At 38.4% G+C, this 20549-nt stretch overlaps 3 protein-coding genes across 3 annotated transcripts in view; all 3 read left to right on the plus strand.

Moving 5' to 3' along the window:
* MOB3B (MOB kinase activator 3B) overlaps window positions 1–3751 on the plus strand; it is a 239896-nt gene extending 236145 nt beyond the window's left edge. The window contains exon 5 of the mRNA XM_044939750.1: window positions 3626–3751. Coding sequence (XP_044795685.1) covers window positions 3626–3637 — 12 coding nt within the window. The 3' untranslated portion in view covers window positions 3638–3751. The remainder of the gene's footprint in view (window positions 1–3625) is intronic.
* EQTN (equatorin) lies at window positions 1925–16257 on the plus strand. The gene is made up of 8 exons (XM_045165020.1): window positions 1925–2556; window positions 3626–3820; window positions 7275–7361; window positions 9514–9573; window positions 10937–10987; window positions 12442–12501; window positions 15222–15375; window positions 15845–16257. The coding sequence occupies exons 1-8, from the start codon at window positions 2481–2483 to the stop codon at window positions 16116–16118; spliced, it is 957 nt and encodes a 318-aa protein (XP_045020955.1). The 5' UTR covers window positions 1925–2480; the 3' UTR covers window positions 16119–16257.
* Window positions 16258–17300: 1043 nt separating this feature from the next.
* Window positions 17301–20549, plus strand: part of LOC112583851 (RNA exonuclease 1 homolog) — a 42520-nt gene continuing 39271 nt past the window's right edge. Inside the window, exon 1 of the mRNA XM_045165021.1 lies at window positions 17301–17775. The gene's annotated coding sequence lies outside the window, so the exon portion shown is untranslated. The remainder of the gene's footprint in view (window positions 17776–20549) is intronic.

Genomic DNA, 20549 nt, shown 5'->3' on the forward strand with positions numbered 1-20549 from the left:
TGGGCTCGATAAAGGACAGAAATGGTATGGACCTAACAGAAACAGAAGATATTAAGAAGAGGTGGCAAGAATACACAGAAGAACTGTACAAAAAAGATCTTCACGACCAAGATAATCACGATGGTGTGATCACTGACCTAGAGCCAGACATCTTGGAATGTGAAGTCAAGTGGGCCTTAGAAAGCATCACTACGAACAAAGCTAGTGGAGGTGATGGAATTGCAGTTGAGCTATTCCAAATCCTGAAAGATGATGCTGTGAAAATGCTGCACTCAATATGCCAGCAAATTTGGAAAACTCAGCAGTGGCCACAGGACTGGAAAAGGTCAGTTTTCATTCCAGTCCCAAAGAAAGGCAATGCCAAAGAATTCTCAAACTACCGCACAATTGCACTCATCTCACACACTAGTAAAGTAATGCTCAAAATTCTCCAAGCCAGGCTTCAGCAATACGTGAACCGTGAGCTTCCAGATGTTCAAGCTGGTTTTAGGAAAGGCAGAGGAACCAGAGATCAAATTGCCAACATCTGCTGGATCATGGAAAAAGCAAGAGAGTTCCAGAAAAACATCTATTTCTGCTTTATTGACTATGCCAAAGCCTTTGACTGTGTGGATCACAATAAACTGTGGAGAATTCTGAAAGAGATGGAAATACCAGACCATCTGACCTGCCTCTTGAGAAATCTGTATGCAGGTCAGGAAGCAACAGTTAGAACTGGACATGGAACAACAGACTGGTTCCAAATAGGAAAAGGAGTACGTCAAAGCTGTATATTGTCACCCTGCTTATTCAACTTATATGCAGAGTACATCATGAGAAACGCTGGACTGGAAGAAACACAAGCTGGAATCAAGATTGCTGGGAGAAATATCAATCACCTCAGATATGCAGATGACACCACCCTTATGGCAGAAAGTGAAGAGGAACTCAAAAGCCTCTTGATCAAAGTGAAAGTGGAGAGTGAAAAAGCTGGCTTAAAGCTCAACATTCAGAAAACAAAGATCATGGCATCTGGTCCCATCACTTCATGCAAATAGATGGGGAAACAGTGGAAACAGTGTCAGACTTTATTTTTTGTGGCTCCAAAATCATTGCAGATGGTGACTTCAGCCATGAGATTAGAAGACGCTTACTCCTTGGAAGGAAAATTATGACCAACCTAGATAGCATATTCAAAAGCAGAGACATTACTCTGCCAACAAAGGTCCGTCTAGTCAAGGCTATGGTTTTTCCTGTGGTCATGTATGGATGTGAGAGTTGGACTGTGAAGAAGGCTGAGCGCCGAAGAATTGATGCTTTTGAACTGTGGTGTTGGAGAAGACTCTTGAGAGTCCCTTGGACTGCAAGGAGATCCAACCAGTCCATTCTGAAGGAGATCAGCCCTGGGATTTCTTTGGAAGGAATGATGCTAAAGCTGCAACTCCAGTACTTTGGCCACCTCATGCGAAGAGTTGACTCATTGGAAAAGACTCTGATGCTGGGAGGGCTTGGGGGCAGGAGGAGAAGGGGACGACAGAGGATGAGATGGCTGGATGGCATCACTGACTCGATGGACATGAGTCTGAGTGAACTCCGGGAGTTGGTGATGGACAGGGAGGCCTGGCGTGCTACGATTCATGGGGTCGCAAAGAGTCGGACACAACTGAGCGACTGAACTGAATTGAACTGAAGCCTAAATACTCTTCTGACTGATAGATAATTTTCTCAGTCTGTATTTGAGGTAAAAATGAGTTTCATTTTTAAAAGGGACGACCCAGAGGGATGGAATAGGGAGGGAGGAGGGAGGAGGGTTCAGGATGGGGAACACATGTATACCTGTGGCGGATTCATTTTGATATTTGGCAAAACTAATACAGTTATGTAAAGTTTAAAAATAAAATAAAATTTAAAAAAAAAATGAGAAAATAAATAAATAAATAAATAAATTGCCCAGGTGAGAAAAAAAAAAGTGTTTTTAACAAAACAAATATATTTCATAAATAACATAGGTCTTAAAATCCCCCCCAAAAATGTTTCAGAAAAACTCCCTCCTAAAGAATTATAGTTAAGATAGCCCAACAACCAGAGTTAGCAGGGCATTAGGATTGAATCTTGGCATCTTATTAGTTTTTTTAAACAGATGTTGTATGGTTATTCAAAAGAACATACAGTATTGTAAAAGCTCTGAAAACCAAAAAGGTCTGTTGTTCTTTAAAATCCAGGGACCAATGATTTATATTATTTCATGAGAGCATACCTCTTATTATTCAAAGAAAATCTTATAATGGTTTGTTTAAAAAAAAAAATCCTAAAAACCATCACATGACCTAAGGTAAGGTCATGAGACTGAGTCACAAAGCTTTTGAAAATTCTTCTCCAGCATTCTGACCTCCATCTGGCAGTGACATCATAATGTCCTCGCTAGTTATAGGACCTGCTGGGCAACAGAAGGGAAACTCTGAGACAGAGTAGATCACTGGATAAATCACGTTGTTTTCACAATGAATTTAATATTGTTTATTTTTTTATCTGGGGTTTTCACCCCAGAGATTAGTGGTATAGATCCCCCTTATGAAGGTGAGTAATCATTTCAAACTTTCACTCAAATAGCAGATAAGAAACTTGACCCATTATCCTAGAAAACTGGTCCATGGCAATTTTTAAAAAATTTAATTGAAGTGTAATTGATTTACAATGTTGTGTTAATTTCTGCTCAACAGCAAAGTGACTCGGTTATGCGTATATATTCTTTTTCATATTCTTTTCTATTATGGTTTATCACGGGATGTTGAATATTGTTCCCTGTGCTATACAGTGGAAGCTTGTTGTTTTTCCATCCTGTATATAATAGTTCGCATCTGCTAATCTGAAACTCCCAGTCCTTCCCTCTCCATCCCCTCCCCCTTGGGACCCACAAATCTGTTCTTTGTGTCTGTTTCATAGATGTGTTCATTTGTGTCATATTTTAGATTCCACATACAAGTGATATCATATGGTATTTGTCTTATTCTTTCTGCCTTACTTCACTTAATATTATAATCTCTAGGTTCATCCATGTTGCTGCAAATGGCATTATTTCATCCTTTTTTATGGCTAATTGGTATTTCATTGTATGTGTATGTACACCACATCTTCTTTATTCATCTCTCAAAGCACATTTAGGCTGTTTCCATGTCTTGGCTCTTGTAAGTAGTGCTGCTATGAGCATAGGGTCCATGTAGCTTTTTGAATGAAAAGTTTCCTCTTGGTATATGCCCAGGAGTGGGATTGCTGGATCATATGGCAACTCTATTTTTAGTTTTTTGAGGAACTTCCATTCTGTTCTCCATGGTGGCTGTATCAATTTACATTCCCACCAATATATATATCGTGTATGTATGTATATATATATATCTATATGTATATATATATCTATATGCATATATATATATATATCTATATATGTATAGGAGGGCCCACTTTTCTCCCTACCCTCTCCAACAGTCCATGGCAATTTTCTCTAGGGTGATATAAAGTGCATTGTTGGAAATATGATATAACTTAGATTTTAAATCTCTGTCTCATATCCTTTGTGAAGAAAGTGCAGTTTAAAAAAATTGGGAAAGAAATCAACACATTTCTGACCTCTGGTCATGCTTTTTTCCAGAGCATGAGATGACGCCCATACCTGAGCAGCCTGTGCCTGAGCAGCCTGTGCCTGAACATCCTGTGGCTGAACATCCTGTGGCTGAAGAGCCCGTGCCTGAACAGCCCCTGCCTGAACAGCCCCATACAATGGAAGAAGAAAACAAGGAGCATACTCCTGAGAAAACTGGCGATCATTATAAAGATGTAAAACAGTGTAAGTTTTCCAAGTTAATGGCAATACACATGCAAAAGATGATTAGACTGATTTGGTTTATAAGCTCTAAAATTTCTATAATCATTTTATTTCCTATTTAAATTTTAATTTACCTTATAGACGTCTTGGTGTATGAAATGGAATTCTTATTTTCTTCAACTTTTTCCATGAGACATTATGAAGTTTAATAAGGTTTGGTAACTGTCTATAATTAATATAGGATTTATCCTAGCAGCATGGTTATGTATTCACATTAGTAACAACTGAACGAATTCTGTGGTGGGATAAGCAAAATGTATTTGGAGATGTATGTCAGTTTCCTAGAGCTTCTTGAAATAAAGTACCACAAACTAGGGGACTCAAAGCAAAAGAAATTTATTCTCTCACAGTTCTCACAGAAGCCAGAGATCCAGAATCAAAGTTTTGGTCACACCATACTCTCTTCAAAGCCTCTAGGGCAGTGGTCCCGAATGTTTTTGGCACTAGGGACCAGTTTCGTGGAAGACAATATTTCCATGGATGGTGTGGTGGAGGGATGGTTTCTGAATGATTCAAGCCCATTACGTTTATTATGCCTCCTCTGATCTGATAGGAGGCAGAGCTCGGGCAGTAATGTGGGCCGTGGGGAGTGGCTGCAAATACAGCTGAAGCCTTGCTTGCTCGCTCACCTGCCACTCACGTCCTGTTGCGCCGCCCAGTTCCTAACAAGCCGCGGACGTGGCCCAGACTCTAGAAGACTATCTTACCTTGCACCTCCCAGCTTCTGGTAGCCCCAGGAATTCCTTGGCTTGGAGCAGCAGAACTCCAGTCTCTGCCTCTGTCTTCACAAGCTCTTCCTGTGTCTCCATGTCCAAATTTCCCTTTTGTCAATAAGGACACTGTTTTTGTTTAGGAGCTCACCTACTCCCATGCGACTTTATCTTAACTAGTTAAATTGTCAACGACTCAATTTTCAAATTAGGTCACATTCTGCAGTGCTGAAGGTGAAGACCTCAACATAGCTTTTTGGGGCAAACAAAATTCAACCCATAACAAAATGACTTTGAGATGTTTGGAAGATCTGCTAAACTTCAATTTATTCACCTTTCTTCATACAAGCTTTCCATGTCCTTATAAGGTCCACCATTTTAAAATGTGAAAAGTTCATAAAAAACTCCTGTTAAAAATGAAAAATAATTAAGATTAAATCTAACTATACTGGAATTTTTAATAATATTAGCCAAAGAAAAAATAGAAATATAATGAAGATATACATATATACATATATTCATGTACTTTGAAAACTATAATTAGTACATAAGTTGTATTTCTATTCTTTCTTTGAGGAATCACTGTCCTCTTTTGTAAGTGAAAAAAACCCCTGATGGCCAGGTTTCATAGCTACAAAGAAGCAGTGTCAGGAGCGGTGTCTAATCTATCCAACCCAGGCTACTTCTACTATGCATCGACTGCAAAATGGTGCAGTTGTTTCCTTTTCAGGATGTTACTATATTTTTAATTCCCAGAGATTAAATAAACCAAGAGCCTGGTGATTACTTTGATTAAAAAATCTTTCTTACACACACACACTCATAACATAAATGGGGCTATACTAAAGAATTGTATTATGACATGCTTTTTCTCATTTAAGAACTCTGGAGATTTTTTTCATGTATACCTCATTATTTTTAATGGATATATAGTATTCCATGAAATGATTTTCCATAATTAATCCACTGACTTATTAAAGAATTAGATTATATGCAGTTTTTTTCTCTTGTATATTGTTCTCACGTACACTTGAGTGTATCTCTCTTTGGATAGATCCCAAGTACTGAAATTTCTGAATCAAGGATAAATCTTTTAAAATATTGATAGGTAACACCAAATTGTACTCTAAAACACATCTATCAAGAATGCTCCACAATGTCACACATACTGAATAATGTTAATCACGTTTTGTGAATAAGTGAGAATTTTCCTTACTGTTTTAATTTGCACTCTGATTACTTGTGAAGCTGAGAATGTTTCTTTATATTTACTGGGCATTTTTATTTCTACTTTTATGATTTACCTGTTCATATTCTTGGCCCATTTTTTCTATTAGATTGTATTTTTATTTATTTGTAAGGGCTCTTTTTTATATTTAGTATATTCAATCTTTTCTCTATGGTAAAAGTAACAAGTATTTTCTCCCAGGCTGTCACTCACCTTTAAACCTGTTTAAGTATTCTAATCACAGAGAAAATTAAAAATTTTTTAAGATCAATTCTTGATTAATCAATTTCTTTATTGATTTATTCTATACAATTTATTCTATACAACTTCTTCATAGTGTATCTTGTTTAGGTAGGCCTTATCCAATCCAAGATATTAAATTATTTTCCAATTTTTTTAATAACTTCATATTTTTATTAAAACTCTTAGGTCTGAAATTCAATTATTTTTGTATATGGTATAAAATAGTCATAAAACTTTATGTTTTTTGAGGAGGATTGCCAGTTGTCTAACACTAATTCCCTACTGATATGAAACTCACATTTAATATAATCTAAATTCCATTTGAAATTGGGTCAATCATTATTAATACCTTTTCATTGTTTCTTTGATCTGTCTTTCCCTGCAAAGATCCACAATGTTTTAGTTTTTATACTCTAATAACTCATAGCATTAAATATTGACCTATGATTTTCTTCTATTTCTCCACAGATCTACCTCAGAAATTTTTCAAAATTAATGACTGTGTGTGTGTGTCTGTGTGTTGGGGAAATGAATGTATATGTATATACTAAACATATACACATTAATGTGTGTAAAATTTTCTGTCATTTCATGAGATTCTGGAAAGAGGAAATCTGTGTATGTATGTTCAGTATGGCATCTTGATCCATTTTACTTTGACTCTGATTGAATAGATACATCCATTAGTTTTAAATTACAACCAGCCTCACTGACAACTCTTTAAGAGCAGGATTCATTATGTGCATATGTAAATGTGAATCCATTTGGAAGATTGTGATTGTTATTGAAATATGTGCTTTTAAAGCAGAACTATTACGGTCTAGCAGAAGGTTCAAGGGCAAGTGATTGCTTCTTGGCTAAAATGTAAAAATGTTAATACAAACAGTAATGACATTACACATCTACAAACCTCCTTCAGCACCCATTATGCACTTGTATATATTTTTTGTAATTCTTTAATAGTTTCTTTTCAGAAAGAATCATTTAGCATAAGGATACTAGTTTGGTTTTTTCCCCCATGAATTTTGTTTTTGACCCTTGCCCCACTTGTTATTTTGTAGCTGAAGAATGTCTCAAATACTTTATTATTCTTTTTTTTAGAATTAATGTATATGTTTTAGGAAAAAATTCAGATGAGGAAAAAATGTAAAAGGAACAAGGCTTACCTAGGAACAAGACCTACTTACTAACTGACTTACCTAGCTGCTGAAAAGTTTTGATCTTATGTTTTCAGATGTCTTCACAACACAAAATCCAAATGGCACACAGTCTGAAATATCCGTGAGAGCAACAACTGATCTGAATTTTTCTCTGAGAAACTGTAAGTACTGAAAGGCAGCACTGCAAATAGGAAAAACACTTAAAGCAAGATTTCAAAATAGCACTGCAGACTATTGGGTAGGAAAAAGGTCCTAGTGGAGCTAATATCATCAGGGAGTCTTAATTCGTAAAATAAGGAGACTCGGCCATAGCCATTGCACTGGTAAATGCAGAAGGCAAGAATGTCTTTACATTTCTTAGCCTCATATTTTTGGTTTGAGTGGAAAGGTAAAGAAAATAGCTAAATTTAGGACTCCAGAAGATTGGTTTTTTCTTAAACCCACATTTTTACTTCTTTCTACTTTGTGCTTTCAGCTTCAAATATTATTTCTTTTTTGCATCTTTCTACCGAGTATAACTACTGATAGAGGAAATGAGGAAGTCTTGCCAGCATGTCACTTTGGAGGCCATTACAAGTCTCTAAAGTATTTATACCACATCCCTCACCTTAAAGCGTAACAGCTCATAGCTATGAAACCCAAGAAGACAAGGAAAAGAGGATGAAAGTGAATAGGGCAAGAGAGAATGTTTCTGACTATGACAATATTTAATATTAGGAAAAACCAGACTCAGCAATGCCTAATAATTAATAAAACTTCTTGACAATAATGGAACATTTTGAGCAATTCCAAAACTTGAAACATAAATATGACATAGGGACATTTGAAGGGCACACGTTAATTTAGACAGATCTCTTATGGGAATTTTGTTTGCATACAGCAGACAACATCTTGAACTGTTTCTTCAACAGACCAGGTACCTAAAATTCCCTTTAGGAGATGGATTATCGATGACCACAGGACCCATGGAAGAGATTTCAAAACCCTAACTTCTCTTCCCACAATTCAGGTCCCCAGAGGATTGTCAAAGTTGGATTGGAATAAGAAATTTTTGCCATTTTCACTGGGGCTCTAACTTGTTGAGACTTGTTGAGTGGTGGGGACATTCTGGAGGAGCAAGCTCCCCAAGGAGATGGAAATCTCCAGAATAACTTTGACTAACTATTCTTCTGGTCCCTAAAATGATGAGGACAGGCAGTAGTGAGGAAATCCAGACATGTTTCTCTCAAATCAAGTGGGGGTTGCGAAGGAGCATTTAAGGATTACATCCCAGTCATACCAGCCCTGCCTGAGTCCATGTCAATTCTGGTAATGGATTATTTTTTTCCATCCTTTCTTTCCAACAAGTTACCTATAATAATGTTGTCTGTAGGCTCAGTAGAAATCTTCCTAGAGTGGGATTGCCTGTAATTCATATGACACTTCGTCCATTCCTGTCTGAAGCAAAGTTAACTGAAATTGCCAACTTCATAGGGAGAAAAATAAATGGTCCTCCAGTCACAAAGTGAAAAGTAAAAGTGAAAGTCGCTCAGTCATGTCTGACTCTTTGTGACCCCATGGTCTATACAGTCCATGGAATTCTCCATGCCAGAATACTGGAGTGGGTAGCCTTTCCCTTCTCCAGGGCATCTTCCTGACCCAGGAATCGAACCGGAGTCTCCTGCATTACAGGCAGATTCTTTACCAGCTGAGCTACCAGGGAAGCCCTCCAGTCACAATTTCTCCCAAATTGACTCTTACATATCTCCAGATGGACACATTATAGACTGAGATATACCCTAAATCAGGCCTGGAAATCCTTGAGCTGTAATCCCAAATTTTAATTGCCCAAACTGATTTGAGTGGTTAACACGCATCTGTTTCCAGCTTACCAGGACACGGCTGCTACCCCCCTCTTTCATGTCATCACACTGAACCAGCAACCAAGTTGTCCTAGGTGGACAGTATTACTTCAGAGCCTGTGCCGGAAACCACGTGAAGCCCGTGCACCTCACCCAACAGAGCTTCCTTAGTGCCAGAGGAAGCATGTAGCCCCACACTCCCAGTTTCTCCTCTCTCACAAATTATAGGCACATCAATCCCACCTCAGGCAACCTCTATTGTACAAACATCATTCTTCAATGTCTTCTTCTTTCCCCTCCTTTAAGGTATCTCAGGAAAATGTCAACAGCGTTCTCTCTGGTTTTGTTGTTGTTGTTATTGCTAGTTTTCTCTCTCCTTTTCTTTGTTCTATTTTTTAGCTTAAAAAATACCTAATTAGAAATGTTGAGTCAATATTTTTATATGCCGATAATCCATTATGCCTTTTCCTAGATAAACTCTTCAATGAAACAACTACAACGGCACCTCCTGAAGTAGTCAGCCATGAAGAAAGTAAAGAACCTTTTGGAGAAACTACTCACAGTATTAAACTTACAACATTATAGTCAGACCTGGAGCATGTCATTATATGACTTAAAAATCTAACTTTCATTACTCTGAGTATTTCGTAAAGTGATAACGTACTTAAAGAATTCATACTGCTACAATTTAAAATCACTCTAAAATCTTTTAAATGGTAAAAATCTAGGAATCAATTTTCAGATTTACCTGACAAAGGATAGGAAATGAACTCTTTTCAAAATATTACCTGATTGTAGTAAAATGTATTACAGTTATATTTATATTAAATATATATTTATATAAAATATCATGTATGTATAAATATACATTTATATAAATATATTTAATACATTTTCATATAATTTTTTAAAATTATAGTAATAATTTTAACAATCACATACTTGGTAAATAAACTTAACTCTGCTTAGAGTTGATTTTTAGCATTTCCTAAGAATATTAGTGGAGAGTTCAGAGCTAGAGTTTACAAAATCAAAATTATCATTTTACTTTTCTGACAGTACTATTTCTTATAACATACTTGTGAAATCATAACAACTCAGGATGGTTTTTCTAAGGTCTTGAAAGAGGAGCAGTCTAATTGAAGACAGTGAACTGTCTTTACATGAAACCCTATATTCTCCAGTTCATACAATCCAAGCATATTTCTCATGACTCGTTTAATATTCACTTTCTTGAATAACCATATTAGGGTAATATTTAAAAATAGAAATCTTTTCATCCTGGTATGCCCCTTCTTAAATACCATCAGTAACTTACTGCTAGGTTTGGGGTCATATTCTAAATTCTTAACCAGGCATTCAAGTCTGAAGTGATCTGACCATTGAAGAACTTGCCAGTCTCGTTTCTGGTCGCATTCCCCACCCATATTCTCCACACCAGACTACCTGAACCTGCTCAGAACACCTGCTTTTGCTCACCGTGGAAGGACCTCTCTCTCACATAGTTTATCTGGCAAACAATTCCTAGTCCTCTGAGCCTTTGTGAGAGCATGACCTCCCTCGAGAAGTGTTTCCGGCTTTTGAAAGTGAATTAGATCCTTCTGTGCATACCACCTGTGCGTTGCTACGAAAGCCCTCATTCTCCTGCAATGTGATGAACAGTGATTCTTGTCTGTCTGCCTCTCAAAGTAAGAGTGTGTTCCTTAAATATAAGACCTGTATCTTGTTCATTTCTGTAACTTGAATGCCACCCACAGGGTCTGGCACATGGCAGGAACTCAAGGTGTAACTGTTACATGACTAGACTAACATAAAAAAATGAACATTCTATCACAATTTTACTAAAGGCAAATTACCTTGTTTTGTTATCCTGTTCTATTTTGTTTTTTAAACAGAAGGAACCCAGAGTCCAAATGAGCCTGCATTTTGGACAATGTTAGCTAAAGGTAAACTCATAGGACTTAGGTAGCTGGGAAAATGTTTTGGTTTTCTAAAGTCTTCTGTAAGAAAGCCAAGAGCAGTGTGAATGTTTCTAATGCTAAGAATTAATATGTCAACATTTTGCTGCCATGATCACGTGAATAGCAAATGCAACACAGACCCAGAAAGTTGATCAAGTGTCACACATTTTCTGATCCTCTCACCAAAAGTTTCGTTCTCCTACAAATGTTACAATCTAGCCACTTAATTTATTTATGATTAAAAATTTTAAATAAGGCTCTTGCTCATTAGTATCCCTCTTTGTATTTGGAGCAGTATGTGTATAAGGACACGGGGATGCATGAGTGAATGCAAAGTAGATATCAAAATATATGCATGCACAAAAGTAATATGTAAATGATAAATGTACATGCATTCATTTATAAATCACATGCATAGCATTTGTATGTATGCATGTATACACAGAACATGTATATTATCAATGAATGCATACATGCATAAATATAATTCATGTACCACACACATATATGCATGCATTATGTGAATTCTATGCCGTATTTGATGGATCCTCATTTGCAGATTCTGTATTTGTGAATTTACCTACATTTAAAATTTCTTTGGAACTCTCCAAATCAATACTTTCAGAACTTTCACAGTCATTGATGGACACACACAGAGTAGCAAAAATAAATTTAATTGCCTGAAGCTCTTGTTCCCAGCTAAAGTATAACAAAGGCCTTTTTTTCCCAGCTCTCTTGCTGTAAACAAAATATCTTTTTTTGTGGTCTGTTTAGTGTAAGGTGTTTTGCATTTTTGTGCTTTCTGCTGGCAATTTTGCTATTTTAAATGCCCTCCAAGTATAGTATTACAATGCTGTTTGGTTCCTAAATATGAGAAGGCTGTTATGTACCTCAGGAAGAAAAATGTGTGTATTATATAAGCTTCATACAGGTGTGAGTTATAATGCTATTGATTGTGAGCTCAGTGTTAATGAATCAGACTGCAGCCCACCAGGCTCCTCTGTCCATGGGATTTCCCAGGCAAGAATACTAGAGTGGGTTTCCATTCCCTTCTCCGGAAGATCTTCCCAACCCAGGAATGGAATCTGGGTCTCTCTCATTGCGGGGGGATTCTTTACCTCCTGAGCCACCAGGGAAGTATAATCAATCAGCCATATATACTAAATAAAGTGTCTCTAAACAGAAACATACATAAAACAAGGTTACTGGGTCAAAAACAAGGTTATATGACCAGAGGCTCCTAAGAACCTAACCCTGTATTTCCCTTAGGAATGATGATGGTTCAGTATTCATTTAATTCAGTGCTTACATGACTTAACTACCATGACTACCATGAAAAATGAGAATGAACTGTATATAGTATACACACACATCTACACACACAATAATTTTAGTAAGTGAATTTTGTTTACCATAACACCAATTTATTGTTTTAACAGCTATAAATGCAACCACCAGTGAGGACAACCAACGAGATCAATTTTTTCACCCAATTCCAAGTAAGAGCAAAATCCTTCAATTCAATAGATACATAAATACTCACACACATTTTAGTGTCTAGATGGCGATACTGTTTTCCTCAGTAAGGTGTGGTATATGTAAGACAGTAGTATGGTGACTGATGTCACACTAGAGAGGACATTTACAGTTTTAGGAAAGGCATGGTTTCTAAACAGTGGTCTCCATGACCACATTGCAGATATTTCCATCTTCCTGTTGTGTAACTTCTATTCCTGGAAATAAATAGAAACAGTAAACTAAATGGAGTTGTAGGCAAATGAACAATACATAGGATGCAGTTTTTTTTTAATTTGAAAGACTTGTTTAGAGCAGTTCTAGGCTACAGAAAAATTGAGTACAAAGTAGAGTTCTCATATATTCCACCCACTTAGTTTTCCTTGTTATTAACATCTTCCATTGGTGTGGTGCATTTTTTTTTATAATTGATGAGCCAATATTGATACATTGTTATTAACTAAGCTTCACAGTTTACATTAGAGTTCATTCTTTGAGTTGTACAATTCTACAGGTTTTCACAAATATCTTGTGTCCACCATTACAACCATACAGAGTAGCTTCATTGCCCTAAAAATTTTCTATGATCTACTTAGCTATCTTTCCCTTCCCCAACTCTGATCTTTCTGTTGTCTCTATAGTTTTGCCTTTTCCAGAAGGTCAAATAGTTGGAAACATACATGTATTCTTTTCAGAGTGGCTTCTTTGGCTTAGTACTCTGCATTTAGGTTTCTTCCGTGTCTTTTTGTGACTTGATAGTTTACTACTTTTGATCACTGAATAATATTCCAGTATATGGATGTATTGGTATGTTTATTCATTCACCTATTGCAGGACATCTTGACTGTTTCCAAGTTTTGGCAATAATGAATAAAGCTGCTATAAACATTCATGTGTAGGTTTTTGTGTGGTCATAAGTTTTCAATTCATTCGGGTAAATACCAAGGATTGTGACTGCTGAATCATGGGGTAAGACTATGTTCAGATTTGTAAGAGACCGCCAAACTGCCTTCCAAAGTGGCTGTACCATTTTGCATTCCCACCACCAACAAACGAGAGAATTCCTGCTGCCGGATGTAGTTTTCATTAATGGATTGATTTTATTTATATGAATAAAAGAACTCCTGACTTTGATGGAAAATTTCATAACAAGGCATCATATTAATTTTCCCCAAACCTCTGTCCTATGTAAATACACTGAAAAAGAAATAGCATCTGGTAATACGTGTAGGGCCTACCACCTTAATTCTGTGCTGGGTTATTTGACACTTAATGCCACTTGCCTTTCAGTGAGTCAAGAAAATGGTGTGAGTCTTCTTTATTTAGAAAAGTGATAACCAGTAATGACGATGTTCTGGGAATATTTTGTCTTTTTGAGTAATGAAAGTGAGCATGATGGATTTTCTATTGCGTGTTGAGCACCTACCACACTTTACATATGTCATTGTGTCAATCCTCACAGCAATTCCATGAAAGCTGGTATTATCTCCATTTTACAGATGAGGAAACTGTGGCTTAGAGGGGGAAAAAAACCTGTCCCAACTTGTAACTAGCTTTTCTATAATTTCCAATGGTTAGGAATTTCAAACCCTTCTTTAGTTTTGACCATCACCTTGATAAACAAATGTACTATAAGCACACCTCTTTACAAAAGCCCTTTTAATTCAGGAGCACAGCCCATTTTAATATAATTTATTTCCAAAATAATCTGCCTCAAAGTCAAGATATCAGTCATTCATAACTGTATACATTTCTCTCCCCTTGGCCTAGGATTGCACATGGACAATTTTAATTTTTTTTAATATAAGAGAGTACACACATGGGAATTTGTCATTGCTTGTTACCAAAACATCATTACCTGAAAAAAAATCATGAAAAATCATTGGAACTTTTGAGTGAAAAGATGTTGGGGGAGAAGGGACAAATAGCAACATGATCATTTAAAGTCACCATTTCATGCCTATTAAGTCAGACATATATTCAGGAAGATATAAAATTTGGCAGTAAATATATATATTTATTCTTCAGTAAAAAGACTTTTGATGTTTCTGGATCCAGACATGATTTTAATCATATGTTTTAGAAAGTTAGCTAAGTTTCCATTTCTTTAACATCAAATACACTAGATTTGATCACAGTAATAAAAAGACAAATTCAGTTCTTAAGTCTTGTGGAGGAAGCACTGTAGTACATCATCCTTTTAACTTAAAAGAAAAATCAACTCCTGCCAACAGGAAAAATGCATATTTCTCTCCTGAAGGACTAATCCCATGTGTGTAATTTCATCACGTTTTTATTAGTAATCTCTTCTGAGTCTTGGATTGGTTTTTAATTATACAAGGAGGAAGACTGATACATGTTTTAACATCTGGTCACCTGGATTTGATATCAGATTTTGCCACTTACTAGCTATGTGCCAAGGGCAAATCCATAAACTTCTGTGATCCTGGAAAATGGAGTGAGGGTCAGCTCCTCCAAGATTGCTGTGAAGGGGAAAGGTTAAAAAAATAAGTTGAGAGTCTTTGTCCATAGGAAGTGGCCTATAGCCTTCTCCTTGGCATTGCACGAAGGTAGAGGGGAGAGTGCAGTGAAGACTCTGGGTGGCAAAGGCGTCTCTCCAGTTGCATTGTGATCCTTATTCTGCCAGAAAAACTTGCTGAACACAGTCACTCTTTCCCACTGCATTTTCTTTCTTTCCTCTCAGACTCTGATGTGAATACTACATGGGAAGACAACACGGCAAGAATACAGGAAGCCAAGTTAAAATTAATGCTGGGCATCTCACTGATGACCCTCTTCCTTTTTGTTGTCCTGTTGGCAATCTGTAGTGCCATGCTGTACAAAATGAAGATGATGAAGTAAGTCTGCAGACCTTGCAGCCTTTAAAACACAGGACAGGACACTCCCACTCTCCTTTCCTCAGTAGAGGGCTGGGCAAACACGACTCCCAAGTTTATAAGGTATTCAGTTTGGCTCCCGTGCCTCTCTTTGGAGAGGACCATGGAGCTGTCTCTCAAGGAGTATCCCACTTGAACTTGGCCTCAATATTTTAAATAATCATCTAGAGAGAGAAACAACCCTAGTCAATTGGGAAGGTGATAGAGAAGCTAATGCATTCTTTTTCCATAGCCTTGAGACAAAAGGGGTTATGAACTCTGTTCTAAATAGCACATCTGTGTAGAGTCTAACATTTTTCATTCATTTATCTAGTGTAATAATAAATAGACAATATATTGGACAGAATTCATATATTATTTTAAGATGCTTTTCTAAGTCAAGCTGCAAATGCACACAAAAACAGTTCTTGATGTATGTTTCTGTTTTCAGATATAAACAAGCATGTCAGACTGGTGAATACTCCGTCAACCCAGAGCTGGCTACCCTATCTTACTTTCATCCATCAGAAGGCATATCAGACACATCATTTTCTAAGAGTGCTGAGAGCAGCACATTTTGGGGCACCACTTCTTCAGAATTAAAGAAGTCAGACACAAGATCAAAATCTAGGATGACAGACATGACTTCCACAGCCTCAGAGGAAAATGAGGAGTCAGACATGATTCAGAGTGAGGAGCCCAGCGAGGAACCCACAGATGATTAGACAACTATAATATTTTTGTCATAAAAAATACCTTTGTGATGTTCATTTATAATTTGGAAACTCTGCTGAGACCAAATTTTCCAGTGTCTTCAAAGGAGGGCATATTCAATAAAATTCTCTCAGCTATAAAAACTATTTTTTTTTTTTTTACATTTTTTTTCTTTTTTTTTTTTTTCTTTTTTTTTTTAAATTTTATTTTATTTTTAAACTTAACATAACTGTATTAGATTTGCCAAATATCAAAATGAATCCACCACAGGTATACATGTGTTCCCCATCCTGAACCCCATTAAAAACTATTTAATGGAAAAAATATAAGGAAATAAGGTGTGAAAAAGTTCAAGTAAAAAATGATCCTGGAAAGTGACTTATGCAAAATATTCATTCTAGGCTGGCTCTTTTTAAAATACGAGTATGTCGTTTTTTTACCTTACCTGTGGGTATTTTTGGGGAATTTCGGGGCAACCACTACTATGCCCCTCCCCACCACCAAAGCAAAAAGAACACACCCGTTGCTGTTTACTGGCAAAACAGGTGTGCCGGTATCAAGAGACAAAACTAGTATTAGAGACTCCTGGCATTCTTCAATTGTTTCAAAGTCATCAGGGTGCTCTCATGGGACAGTAAGATTTAGGGGAAAATATTTTTTCCATTTTTAAAGTATCCATAACCATTTGAGATATCACTGTTTTCCAGAAGAAGAGAAAGGAAGGAGGGATTCCAGCATCTAATTTCCTAGAGGGGGATTTATGGGTCCTGAATATTTTAGGGCTAGAGGCCCCTACCTTCTCTCTCCCCACCAAGCATCCATGCTTGGTATGTGGTATTGGGGGCGGGGAAAGCATTTCAAAGACTAATTTATGTAATCAGTGACTTATGAAACTATCTATCCTAGGAGTATTTCAGTTTACAGAGAAGACCAATGGAATCGGCATACTGTTTCCCTTTTAGGAGTGTTTCAACTGGAAGGATTTTAGAAACATGTAATCAGATCCTTTGTGGATATGTGTGGATGATGGGGAGGGAAAGAACTGGGGCAGTGTCATTGACCTCCTAAATTCTCACCTACTTTATGCTATGCACTTTGACACATTATATCACACAGAATTCTACCACCCTGTGCAAGACAAGTTTATTTGACAGACCAAGAAATGAGAACTTGGGTAAGTTGGATACCTTGCCTAAGAGACAGGCAAAGTTTAGATGTGCTTTGACACTGAGGTTCTCTCCCTGATCCATGAAGGTTAACAGTCAAACTTGTAACAAAAGTCAAAGGGTGTTTAGAAGCAAGGTAGGCATCCACAAGGCAGGGGATTCCTTAACCCAAATGTCCTTTCAGCTCTTGGGAGATTGTTTTCCCTAAATGTAGGTTAGGTCTCCATGAACCTCCTTCCCTGTAGAAGATAGACGCACACACACACTACACTCACCTGCCACTACCCTACCATCCATTCTCAGAATCATCCTTCTCTCCCCATTTTCTCCCCTGACATCAGCTCCAGCCTGCCCATTGGCTGGAAAAGCTACGAGGCGCCGCCTCCGAGTAGCTGCAGACTATATAAGGCTGTACTCTGGCGGGAGAAGTAGTAGTACGCTGGAGGGTTCGCCTTTTCCCGGTTCTGTCAGCGCAACAGTGCAGGCGCGTTTTCGGAGCCAGGTGAGGTGAACCTAGAGCAGTAGTCCATGCTACGCTCCGTGGGTTACTTTTGCCGTTTTCCGTGCCCTTTTGACAGCCCCGGGGGTCGGTGCCAGCATTTGTACTGCCAATTCAGGCACCAGGAAATGCGGTGGGAATTGAGTGAGGAAGGTAGTTGCAACAGCTTGGAGGTGCTCGGGCTACAGAGGAGCCACGGTGAATTTATGGGTGAGAAAGGGCTCCTGGGAAGAAGGTCAGGTGGGTTTGCGGAAGGGTTGGGTACCAACCGTTCCCACCTTCTCCCTCCACTAATCCTTGGAAGAACCCGGGAGGTTTCTTGATTGGAAATAGGTGTAAGGTTACTTTTGTCTTCAGTACTAAAGTACTGCAGCTTGAGAAAGTGAATCAATATAGCATTACTATGGCTAAAATAGTATGGTAAATTTACTATGGTAAAGAATCTGCCTGCGATGCAGGAGACCTGGATTCCATCCCTGGGTCGGGGAAGATCTCTGGGAGAAGGGAATGGCAACCCACTCCAGTATTCTTACCTGGGAAATTCCATGGATACAGGAGTCTGGTGTGTTACAGTTCATGGGGTTGCAAAGAGTCTAACACGACTGAGTGAATTTCACTTTTCATGGCTAAAATGCCCACCCCTGCCAAAATTGGTTTTTCATCCTCTGCTGACATAACTTGTGGATACCTTTGTAGGTATCATTTTAAAATGCAGTCAAGGTACTGGGGCAGTGGGCCTGAAGAATGTCTGATAGTCCTTACTGATGTCACTTTCCTCTCCCCTCTCCCCTAGGCTAGATGTCAGGAGTGGGTCACATAGCCCAGACTGATGTGTGTGTGTGTTGGGAGGGGGCGTGTTTTCCCATTTGCCCTCTGCTGACCCTCCAAGCCACTATTAAACCTGGAATTCCTAAACAGGTTGTCTAGACCTCTGATCTGTTTGTTTCCTCTTAAAGGACATAGTAATACCAGTTTCTTTTAAAATTGTTTCTCCCCCTATTCTGAAACACCCCTGCGTTTCCCTTCTCTGATGCTCTTAACTTGCCTCTTCCCCAGCCCTCCAAGAGGGCTGTTTACCATCATGTAGCTACTTAAGGGCAATTCCTATAGAGCGGCTGTTCTGGGAAACAAGGACTTTGCCTTGGGACGAGGAACCAAGTAGTTAGAATCTGCATGAGTAAAATTTTCCAGCATCGCACTCTAGGATCAGGTGAATTATGAACTAGTCCTCAATCCCTCTTACTTGTCCCTCCCACCTAAAGTATGTTGGAGATCGAGATATACCGAGTAGTGAGGGTGCCATGGAGATCCTGTTTGAGGGTGTCTTCCTGAGAGCCTTTTGAGTGTCCCCACAGTAACTGAAACCGGGAGGGGGTTACATCCAGGGAAGGGGGTTACATTTGGGAAGATGGTAGACTGGGCTGGCCATCTGGAGAGAAACTCTGCCCGCCTAACCTAGTGCTCACCCTGAGCACCCAGCCCTACGAAGGTGGCCCCACCCACTGCTGCGGCTAAGGGGCGGGGCAAATGTCACGTGGCTGGGAGGCGGGGCGAGGAGCAGGTGGGCAGGCGTGTAGTTTCCTGCTCCTCATATGCGGGATCCTGGTTTGTTGGTTGCAAGGTATACCACACACAGTATTGTGTGGTTTTATCCTCGCTCTTTGCCACCCGTCCCCAGTGTGGACTTATCTAAGGAGCTTCCTGAGCTCTGGTAAAAGGTGGTGGGTGGGGTGGAACCCGGCTTGTGGCACGGTGTAGTTAAAAATCAGAAGAAGTTCTTCCCAATCGCCTCTAGCCTGAGCAAAGGTTGTAAGTCCGCCTCTGACTTCAAAATTTGCCCTCCAAGTCTAGCTTCTGGTGGAGCAAAATCATTTTAAACTTCTGACATGAAGGGAAATAATATTCTGTCTCCCCTCCAACCCAGCCCCCGTAGCATCCCAATGCGCTGCTTAAACATCCTTTCCTGAATCATGGCAACCAAATAAAACCCAGCTTATGCCAAAATGCAGTTCTGGCTGGTTACCCAGAGTTTACTTCCCCTTCCAAGTTTCTTTCAAGAAAAATCAGAACCAGTTACATTTGATTCGTAGGTTAATTCTCATGCTTATGCCTGCTCTTCATCTTTTTCCTTCTCCATCAAAATGCCTCACACCTTTGTCACACACTTTGCTTTGGCTTTTAATAGAGTTAATTTCTTTTTTTTTTTTTTTTTTTTTTTTTTTTATTTTATTTTATTTTTAAACTTTACATAACTGTATTAGATTTGCCAAATATCAAAATGAATCCGCCACAGGTTTACATGTGTTCCCCATCCTGAACCCTCCTCCCTCCTCCCTCCCCATTCCATCCCTCTGGGTCGTCCCAGTGCACCAGCTTAATAGAGTTAATTTCTTAATAGAGAATGAACGGTAAAGTGAAAGGCTAGTGAGCCAAAGGAAACCTCATTGTGTAAAGAGGAAGCACGTGTGTGTTATCAAAAGGTGTAAGTTATCTAAAATAAATTAAGAGGTTTGAAAAGTATAATTTGGACTATATCTCATATCTGATATCTCTTGTTTTTGAGAGGGGAGAAGGGTGTAAATTATGCCGTAATTGACATTGGAAAGTGTATCTTGGAAAGAGGGAAGAGATGGTAATTTCCGTATTTAAAAAGTCAGGAAGGACCTGCCAGGTATTGTGAAGGGCCATGGCTGGCAGCCTTATCTCTTGGCACTGTTCTGGGTTTCCTCAGGAGTATGGATCCAGCTGCTTTCGAGTTTTACTTGTTAATTTTTTTT

This window comes from Bubalus bubalis, chromosome 3 (assembly GCF_019923935.1).
Source record: "Bubalus bubalis isolate 160015118507 breed Murrah chromosome 3, NDDB_SH_1, whole genome shotgun sequence".
NCBI classification, from domain to species: Eukaryota; Metazoa; Chordata; class Mammalia; order Artiodactyla; family Bovidae; genus Bubalus; species Bubalus bubalis.

Bases quoted from the DNA above. Each gene is read 5' to 3' on its own strand.
- EQTN (XM_045165020.1), top strand. From the start codon at position 2,481: ATGAATTTAATATTGTTTATTTTTTTATCTGGGGTTTTCACCCCAGAG. The intron at 10,988-12,441 runs GTAAACTCATAG...TTGTTTTAACAG, and splicing joins TTGGACAATGTTAGCTAAAG to CTATAAATGCAACCACCAGT. The intron at 12,502-15,221 runs GTAAGAGCAAAA...CTTTCCTCTCAG, and splicing joins ATTTTTTCACCCAATTCCAA to ACTCTGATGTGAATACTACA.